Below are 10,316 nucleotides of genomic sequence, written 5' to 3' on the forward strand. Positions count from 1 at the left end.
CCGCCAGGCGGACGGTTCTACCCTATGCCGTGCCCCAGACCAGCACCAACGTGTCGTCGGCGTAGCACGTCACTGCCGAGTTCGGAGGTATCGGCGTCCGGAGCACTGCGTTGTACGCGATGTTCCACAGCAACGGACCCAACACCGAACCCTGCGGGACCCCGCGGTGTACAGCCCTCCCGGTCACCCCTCCGCCCCGGACGGTATTCCCCGTGATCGGCCTTGCGGCAAAACCACATTGCCTCGGACTTCTCAGGGGACACCCTCAGTCCCAATTCCATGATCTCGGCGACCACGCGGGCCACCGCCAACTCCGCCAGGCGGAAATGCTGTTGAAGGCGTTGACCACATCCAGCGACACGGCCAGCGCCACGTAACCACGCCGCTCGCCCCCCGGCTGTTGGGAAGTCTACAAAAGATTCAACACATGATACTGCGGCATTTAGTCAAACTTAGCAAATTATCCCTATTAATCGTGGTCGAAATTTAACCAGCCAACTTTCACAGGTTGAAATAACAAAAGCATAACATACCACGACGAAGAAAAACGAGTACAAGTCGAGCCAGTCAGAGTCCAATTCCACCGCTCCATACTGAAGAAACACTAAGATTTTGGAGGACCAAAATCACTCTAAGAAGGGGGTTATGTGACATCAATCATATCTCAATCTACATCAGAGATAAGACATCAAACCTCAAGCTTCGGACTCCTTTAGACACATCACCACCTTATCATCATAGCCTACACCAAGGCTGTGACGCACCTCAGTTCACATCAGAGATAAGATATCGACCCCCGACCTTCGGACTCCTTTGGACACATCATCACCTTATCATCATAGCCTACACCAACTGGAAGTATCCGTCGTCGTTGTACAATTGATGTAACGTTTATTAACACAAGTATGGGTCTTACAGAGTTGACAAATAACTGCGGTGATTAGACACTAATGACAAAGTCTAAGGTTCGATAACGAATCCGCGGTCAACGGGATGGCAAATTTACTTTTTCGTTAAAGTCTAAGTTGGACTTTATGTTAAAACGTGGAGTAATCACTGGTCATAAAGATGTGATTTAACTCGTTGGTCAGATCGTACGAGAGAGTCTCTCTGTCACGGTGACGCTGCAGAGGAAAACCATGATGGGGTGTGTCTAAGGGCACGAGATCATCGGATTCATGGAAAAAAGCCTTCGTTCGGAAAGTGAGGGAAATTGACGTTGCTGTTAATTGGTCAATTTCAATGTTGGTGGACAGAGGAGGATGCTAGCCGCCCTTGAGGGAAAGTTGCTAACAGGAAGCGACGTTCGTGAGAAAAATAGATTTCCCCTATCTTCTCGTAGTTGGAACAAAGACTGTTTATCTGTTTGAGGGACCTTAGTTAAGTAAATCTTAAGATTTATAACGGGTCCTCAGATTAGCTGAACATGTACTCTGGAGATGCGTCGACATCTGGTAATCATCTTATCCGAAAAATAGGGTCTGCGTGTGGCGAGCCACGGGACAGAAACCGTTGGAATGTTTACTGTCGGGTGCCGCTACAACTATTTCTTTTTAAGGAGAACTATACTATTACTCCATACCTTTGTTAGGCGAAACGTTCATCCCTTCACCGCTGCTACGTTCGGCGACTGGTTGTCGCCTCAATCTCAAGCTCATTATCACAAGTCTCGAACAAATACAATCGGATTGAATGACGACAATTGCTTAATTACGGCTATGGTAGAATCTAGATTACAGTGTTAAGCGATTTTCCCAAAGTTCCAAAGGGAAGGCTCCGGCGTCCTTTCATCTTCGACATATATATGCATCCCTATTTTGTTAGTTTATTAGTCGCCCTTATTTAATAGTATTTTATATGTGTCTACATTTAGTTAATCTTTTATTAATGTATTGTACCGTGCATTCGTTTGAGTGTTCGAATCGCCACTCGCGTTATTTGCATGTTGTAGTTTTCATTTTTTTCGTTACGCTACGTGCGGAGCGCGGGACGTGATACTCCCCCTCTAGGGGTTCAAATTTCCAAAGGAAATTTGGCTGATCGTGTCTCCGTTTTTGTTTGTAAATCTCGACACTCATTCCCTACACACACATAACAAAATTTTCTATTATTAACGTGTTTTGTATTCATTGTTTTTAATCTTGTTCTTTTATGCGATTTCTTAGTTAATTAATGTTGTCAATGAATAATAACGTGTATCATTTCTCAGGGATAAGGTCCGCTGCCTCTTGGCTTCTTATATATTATGTGTTCTTCTCCATTAATTCATCAATCGTGAATAGCTAGTAGTTTAATAGTTAATTGCAATTAATAGCAAACTTTTGATTTATTTTGTATTTCTCTGATCTCTATTAATTTTTAATATTCTTGTTACCGTATAATAGTGTAATATTATATTGTATTAATTATTATTTATTATTTTCTTGTTACAATTTTCCATTTGTTTTATTATCATCTTATTAAATATTTATTTCTTCATCGAAAATATAATTTATTTTGCAACGTATAAAAGTTACTAAATGCACGTATCGATCAGCATCACTTCCAAAATGGCCGCTTGTGAATGTCCCTAGTATAGTGACTTTTATTAATATCGAATTGTTTATCTGTTAATTATTTGTAACTTTATTTTAGTAGATGACGTATAATTGAAATGGGAATAATATTATTTTGTGTTTATTATAGTATAAAATTATTGTATGTGTTTCATTGCGCATGCGTAAAAGCTTCTTTGTGCTCGCAACGATCAGCATTAATTCGAAAATGGCCGCTTGTGAATGTTTCCAGTGTTTTATAACTTTTTATACAATACCAGAATGGTTATTTATCTGTTACTTATTTTAACTTTGTTTTAGTGCAAGTGAAAATTGAAATGACAATAATATTGTTTTGTGTTCATTATAATGTGTATGTTTACGGTGTGTTACTTTAATATTAATAGCACGTGCATTGTGTTTTATTTAATACCAAAATAATCATTTATTTGTTATTTGCTTCTAATTCTATTTTGGTGCAATTGAAAATTCAAATGGCAATAATATTGTCTTTGCGTTTGTTGTATATATACTATGTGTTATTTTAATATAATAGCTTGTGGATTGTATTGCTGCTGAAATCCATAAATTATTAATAGCACTGTTTCACTGCTTGGTTATGAGTGGTTTATATTTATACAGCTTTTGTTTATTTGATTTAATTTAATATGTCATAATGTATTGTATCACACAGTCACTATTGCGTAATATAACTTTACTTCTTTATACCAGATTCAATATAATGATACTATAATAGATCAATACAATATAATAATCTCTTATTCTAATCATGTTTGTCGTTGATACTCAATTAATCTGTCTTGATTAATTTCTAACTTATTTCTATATTTATTGGTTGTTTCTATTTCCTTCTTATTAGTTTTTCGTTACTTTATACTTGTGATTTGCTGTTATTTCATATTTGTATGGTATAATTTTTAGAGCTAATCCATATATTATTAATTAGAGCTTGTGTATTGAATTATTATTGTTTATAGGTTCTTTGATTCTATTTTTTTCAATGCTGTGTCATGTGTTTGGAACATTTACACATTGTGTGTTTTGCATCGTCTGGTTCTTCGTTACATTCTCAACACTTATTATGAATACTTTTATTTATCCTACATCTGTAAGTATTAAAATTGTCATTTAATTTGTTTAATTTAATATGCTTATAGTGTATCGTGTCAACGACTACTATTGTGTATTATAATATTAATTTCTATATATCAAATTGAGTATAATAATATAATATAGGTTAATGTAATATATTATCCTTTTATTTCAGTCATATATGTTGTTGATATTCGGTTAGCCTATCTTGATTGATTTCTAACCATTTTCTATACTTATTGGCCAATTTTATTTTCTTATTAATTGGTTGTTACTACATAATTGTATAATACAATTTGAAGCTAGTCCATATCTTATTAGTTAAGACTTTGTTCACTATATTATTACTGCTTATAGGTTCTTCAACTTTATTTTCCAAGTCTGTACACTGCGTCGCTCACATTGTGGACATTTACACAGTGCATGTTCGGCATCATCTGGTTCTTCGTTACATTGTCAACACTTATTATGACTATTTTTATTTGTGTTAGATCTGTAAGTATAAAAAAAATGCCATATTTTGTAAGTATCCGCATAGTAAGATGGTCTGTCTCTTTTCTTGTTTGCGAAAACCGCAGTGTCAACGTTGTGTTATTTTGTTATAATGTCACTAAATTTTTCTTGGTTTTTCAGTTTCCTGTTGCCTTCTTAACTGTTCCAGTAGTATCTGCTTTAATACTCTCTATTCAATTAAATTTGGTAGTAAGCTTCTCATAACTGTGTTGGCTTTTGTGTATATGTGAGTGGTGAATTTCCTACTATTGTCAATTTCTATTCCAAAGTATTTTATAACATTCTTTCTTTTTCAGGTTATAATTGTCAATCTTAATATTTATTACCTTCAGTATTCTCGTACCTGTAAGTGAAATGGTCTCGGTTTTTTTTTTTCATTGGCCAACTGTAAGTCTGTTGTCGAACATCAATTATTGACTGTTATCACCACTTCTTTTAGTTTAACTTTAATATTAAGTTATAAATGTTTAATATCATTTTTTTTCCTTTTTTTTTTATTAAGGCAATTGAGGTTAATCTATCCATTTCTTTCAGCTGACCATCATATACTATGTTCTACAAAAATGGACCCATAACCAATCCCTGTGGGATTTTTGCATATACATTTCTTTCTACGATAATTAATTATGTACAAGTCCCATTGATTTATAAGGTACTTTTCTCTTTTTAATCTCTTCCAATATCTTTGTTTATATTATTGAATTAACGCATTTTATATTTAAATAGTGGTTAGAATACATAGTAATTTCTTTTTTTTTCTTTTAGGTTCCGCTATCTTCATTATTCGACAAGCAGTGTTATACTATATACCACCATACTACGTTGCCTCTTAAAATCGTTTTGGCTATTGTCTATTTCGGTTGTGTGCTAGTTTTAACTTGTTCAAGTGTACTGTTCGCAGAATCCCCTTCATTTCAATCTTGACGTTTTGATTCTGCAAAATTTCTAACACTTTATCCGGCCGTGTATATTGGTCAGAAAATTTTCCTTTGCTAGGTTCCTTAGTAGATATACCAGATCTCCTACTTTGTAATTTTGCGGGTTGATTCGTCTGTCGTAATATTCTTTTGACTTTAACTGGGATTTCATCAAATTTTCTCTTGCCATTTGCTGCACGGTGTTGATTTTATCAAACAGGTCTCTGAGATATTCCGCATATGTTGGTTCCATGTTCTCTTCGATTATCATTTCACCAGTGGGTTCCCTGGCCAAGTGCCCAAAGACTAATTTATGCGGAGAGAATTTCGTTCCTTCGTGTACAGAGGTGTTATAAGAAAACATGGATAATTCCACTTATTCGTCCCAGTTTCTGGAATTTTCGATGTATAACTTGAGATATTCGGTGAACACGTGGTGAGATCTTTCAATTGAACCGCTGCTTTATCTATGGTATGCCGACGTGGTGTATTGTTTGATGCGAAATCTCTTTGCCACTTTCTTCATTAGCGAAGATGTAAAGTTCGCTCCCTAGTTGGTAAGAATGGTGACCCGAATCGGCAAATAAATCGTTTTACGAAAACGTTCGTTATCTGAGGAGATCCCTTCTATCGGAATCCCGATCGAATACTTTGTCAATAAATCTTGAATAGTTAATATATATTCATTTCCCTTTTGTGTTCTTGGTAATGGACCGACGATATCCATACTAATTTTGTCGAAAGTTTTGCCCGGTGTATCTGTGAGCACTATTGGTTGTTTTGTTTTTATTCTAGTCAGCTTCTTCAATTGGCATTCCTTACAGGTTCTTATATATTCTTGAATTTCCTTCTTCATGTTTTCCCAGTAATAATATCGTATTCTTTGATAGGTCTTCGTTACTCCTTTGTGTCCCGCTACGCATGATTCGTGTTTCTCTTGTATTATATTATTTCGTATTTCAACTGGTGATGTGATTACTTCCCCAGTGCAGGTGGTGATAGTTATGGTTTTTTCCATAAATACTCCCTTCAATTCCCTGATTGCGCGTCGCCAGGGTATTTCTTCCAAATTTCCTTTACTAATGCTAAAGGACGTTAATTATTTTTCGCTTACTACGTTCAGTAAGGATCTCAATGAATTTAGTAAACTTTCTGGCGTTATAGGAATATTTCGGTTTTCCTTTACGGGTAGGAATATGATGTATTTTTCAGAGTCTTGATTCAACCTTGCTCTTTTCAACATTAGGTCTTCATAATGCGGCAGTTTCCCTGCTTCCTTCATTTCTAAGGCTCCTTCATTTATCGGAGCACACTGTATATCGACGAATATTACTTTATGATCATTCACTCTCGTAACTGAGTCTCGCGTTTCCGAAATTTTTAGTTCCGCAAGTACCGTAGGTTTCGCGTCTTCTCCTCGTTGCCGAGTTGCTTCAGAGTCCACCGTAGAAGGCTCTTCCTCACTTATTGCTTCGATGTCCTCTATTTCTCGATCGGCTACTTCCTCGCCTGTGTTTACATCGATTTCGGCTAATGCTTGGTCAAAATATTTTACGAGTGTTTCTTCTATGGCAAGGTGTTTTGAAGTAAAGGCTTTTCCTTGTTTTCTCGGATCATAAAACTAAGGCAAGACGCGTGGTTTAGCTTCAAATATGGGAGGGTCCTCGGTTGAGATAGCCAATTGAAATCTTTAGATGTGAATATCGATCTGGCGAGTCTTCTCGCTTCCTGGTTGGCAGGCACACACCTGGTGGGTTTCTAGATAATGCATCCGCGTTTGCATTTGTTCGTCCTTCTTTGTATTGGATATCGAACTCGAAGTCTGCTAATTTCAGTTTCCATTTCCAAATTCTCGACGTGGGATCCTTAATGGAATTCATCCATACTAACGGTTTGTGGCCTGTTACTATAGTAAATTTCCTACCATACAGGTATGGTAGGAAATGCATCGCGCAGTAGACGATTGCTAGACACTCTTTTTCTATGGTGGAGTAGTTTCGTTCGGCGGGGTTTAGTAATCTGGAGGCGTACGCAATTGGTAAATCCTTTTCCAAACGGTGAATCCTGATTCAATACTCCGCCTATTGCGTATCCTGATGCGTCTGTCGTTCCCGCATGGAGGACTTGCTTATGTAGGTCTATGGGGGCTGGCAAACACACGTTCCCGCAGCCAGGAAGGACCGTCGGGAGAAGCGTCCCGCTTATGTGAGTCCTCTATGTACACCTCAGGGAAGGTCGCCGGGAGTGTAAGCGTAAGGTACGGTTATACTCTCTCTACGTGGCCTTGGGTAGTAGCGCACCCACGATCCTGATGCCAAGGATGGTACCGTCGGGGTAAGTTCCCGGCTACTTTGTACCTTGAGGCCCCCACTTACGTGAGTCCCATCTGGATCTGCCGAGCACATCCACACGATAGTTCCACCAAAGACTTAAGATGGTACCATGGGGGTCGATTGTAAGCCCGGAGGGAGTAGCGACCCCTCTGCTCGGCCAATTATGGGTTTGGACTCGTGGTGGCAGTGGTTGATGGCCAAGAATGGCCTTCGGCGGGTGGGCAGCGTCCCGCCTGCTCCGGAACCGCCCTGGAGAGACGGTAGGGCTTAGAATGCGCCTCGTTTGACCTGAGACGAGCGACAGCCCCTGCAGGCTTAGCTAATCGAGGTAGCAAGGCACTGGGTGCCTTGCGCGATGGTAATCCCACCCGAAAGCACCCGTTAACGAGGATTGACAAGGAGTGCCTAGCAGTAGGTTCTGTGTGGCGATAGGTTGACGCCGAGGAAAGTACTCGCTAACGAAGTCTGACAATACTTGATGCATCTGTCGGGAGGTTGAAGAGTTTGGAAAAATCCGGATATTGTAGAATAGGTTTTCTACATTTTCTTGATTTTCCAATCATTTAAAGGCAATGTCTTTCTTCAATAGTTGCGTTAATGGCTTTGCAATTTCGAAGAAATTAGGTATGAATCTTCTATAATATCCTACTAGTCCCAGAAATTGCTTGATATTTTTTGCTTTCTTTGGTCGTGGAAATTTTGATACTGCTTCGATCTTCTTTGGATCTGGTTTTATACCATCTTCACTGATTATATGTCCCAAATAACTTCGTGTCGTAGGAATTCGCATTCGTTGGGTTGCAATCGCAATTTGGCTTTCCTTAATCTTTCCATTAATTTGTTAAATTTACTTTCGTGTTCATGAAGAGATCTTGAATAAATCACTATGTCATCCAGACAGCCCAATAGTTCCAATCTTTGCAATCCTGATAGCACTGAGTTCATCACGCGTTGAAATGTTGCTGTGACATTTTTTAATCCAAAGGGCATTCTTTTGAATTGAAAGTACCGTACGGTGTAGAAAATGCCGTTTTGTGGGCATCCTCCTGTACCATTCGGAGCTGATGGAAGCCTGATACCAAGTCAAACGTGGAAAAATATTTCGCACTTTCTAATTGATCCAATATTTCTGTGATGTTGGGGAGCGGATAAGCATTTTTGTATTGTATTTTCAATCGCGGGGAGACGCAATCGCGAGGAGAGACGTCAACTGGAGTCGTAAATTCCCGTTACGATTATAATAATCGACACCACGAGTTGATCGATCCCCCGATTTCGGTTTAAATAATAGCGGTGATTTAGTTAGTATAACACTGTGATTCACAGAATTATAAGTTATATATTTCCAACACTTAAGTTACACTGTCGGGTAGGTATACATCGTAGATAACAACTTGTCGCACGAAGGTAAGATAGATATGCACACTAGAGCAAGGCTCTTATAATTGAATTTGTTATGTTAGTGAACGTAGCACTAGAGGATGCTTAATAGAGGAGGTGAATGTTCGATATTCCCGAGAACCGACTTAGGTAGTTGATGTGAGTTGTACTCCTCTAGCGTTGTGCTTAGTTTTAGATGTTAGGCATTAGATTTTTGTACTTAGTTGTTGACTCTTCTAGCGGTGTAGAAGAAGTAAAGTTGGTTGACGATGCTGTGTCGGACGAAAGCTAGTGATGGATGTGTCTAGCGCACGGCACCATCGGATTTGTTCATGGCATTTTTGGTCAGGAAAGTGAGGGCAGTATACATTGCTTCTGATGGATAAACGAAGGTTGGTGGACTAGGAAGGGTCTTAGCCGCCCTCGATAGAAAGTTGCTAGTAGGAAGCATCGTACTTGAGAAAAACTAACTTTCCCTTGTCAAGCCGTAGTAGACAATAGTCTTTAGAAATGATTCAGAAAAAGGATATTTGTCTGAAGGACCTTAGCTAGCAAATTACTGGGATTTATGATGGGTCCTTAAGACTATTGAGAGTACGCAGCAAGTATGAGCGGACATCTGGCGTCCGCCTGGCCCGCGGTGTATGGCCTGCTTTAGGTAGAGGGTCGCCCGATGTAACAATCACCGATCATTTTATCATTAAGCTTCCTATAATCAATAATTAATCTCCAACGTTTGTTTCCTTGCGAGTTTGGTTTCTTCGGCACAATCCATAACGGAGAATTGTACGGAGATCTCGATTGTTCTACGACATCAGTGTCCAGTAATTCTTGAATTTGACGATTTATCTCTTCTCGATATGCAGGTGGGTAACGATATTGTTTAATATTGATTGGTATATCATCCGTTGTAATTATTCGATGCTCTAGAATTTCAGTTCCTTCCAGCGTATCTCCTGGAATATGAGATCTATCTTGATTCCTCCGAATTAATTCTTCGACGTCTTTTTCTCTCCTCTTTGTTCAAATGTTCGTAGTAATTCAATTATTTTCTCGAACCCAGTTTCTTTTGATTTTGAAATTGCATTGCTCGTCATGCAAGAGAGCGAGGTGAGGTTTTCAAATTCTTTAATTACCATCGTAGGTGTGGTAAGTTCGTAATCTCTCGATGTGGTATTTATTATTCTCATATAACCTCGTCCATTATGGTTCCTCACAACTGCATTACCAAACTGGGTTCCCTTAATTGGCTCGATTTTTGGGATAAATCCCTCGTATATCTCCGGATTTACAATGTTGATTGAACATGGTATCGAACACCATGATCAGCAATGAGTCATCAACTACATAAAAAATAATTTCTTTTTTATATTTACGTGGAGGAAATCCGCACGGACACCAGGCCGCTTCTGGGGAAAGTGGCGTGGTAGTGTGGGACTCCAACTGTATAAAACCTCCATGATGACCGTCCCGGCGGCGATCGAGAGAGGCCCGGGAACCGGTGCGAGCGACACACCGCCCCCCCC

General features: G+C 39.0%; 1 protein-coding gene across 4 annotated transcripts in view; it reads left to right on the forward strand.

Moving 5' to 3' along the window:
* The first annotated feature begins 2,436 nt into the window (after positions 1-2,436).
* Positions 2,437-10,316, forward strand: part of LOC105680433 — a 12,290-nt gene continuing 4,410 nt past the window's right edge. The window contains exons 1-6 of one of the 4 annotated variants that reach the window (XM_033319541.1): positions 2,437-2,918; positions 3,533-3,663; positions 4,005-4,142; positions 4,457-4,505; positions 4,695-4,812; positions 4,926-5,433. In XM_033319541.1, coding sequence (XP_033175432.1) covers positions 2,873-2,918; positions 3,533-3,663; positions 4,005-4,142; positions 4,457-4,505; positions 4,695-4,735 — 405 coding nt within the window. In that variant the 5' untranslated portion in view covers positions 2,437-2,872 and the 3' untranslated portion in view covers positions 4,736-4,812; positions 4,926-5,433. Of the gene's footprint in view, positions 2,919-3,532; positions 3,664-4,004; positions 4,143-4,280; positions 4,813-4,925; positions 6,654-10,316 lie in introns of those variants that run through there. The other 3 variants (XM_033319542.1, XR_004461247.1, XR_004461248.1) reach the window with 3 other exon arrangements.

This window comes from Bombus impatiens, unplaced genomic scaffold, assembly GCF_000188095.3.
Source record: "Bombus impatiens unplaced genomic scaffold, BIMP_2.2 scf_0162, whole genome shotgun sequence".
In the NCBI taxonomy this organism is placed as follows: domain Eukaryota; kingdom Metazoa; phylum Arthropoda; class Insecta; order Hymenoptera; family Apidae; genus Bombus; species Bombus impatiens.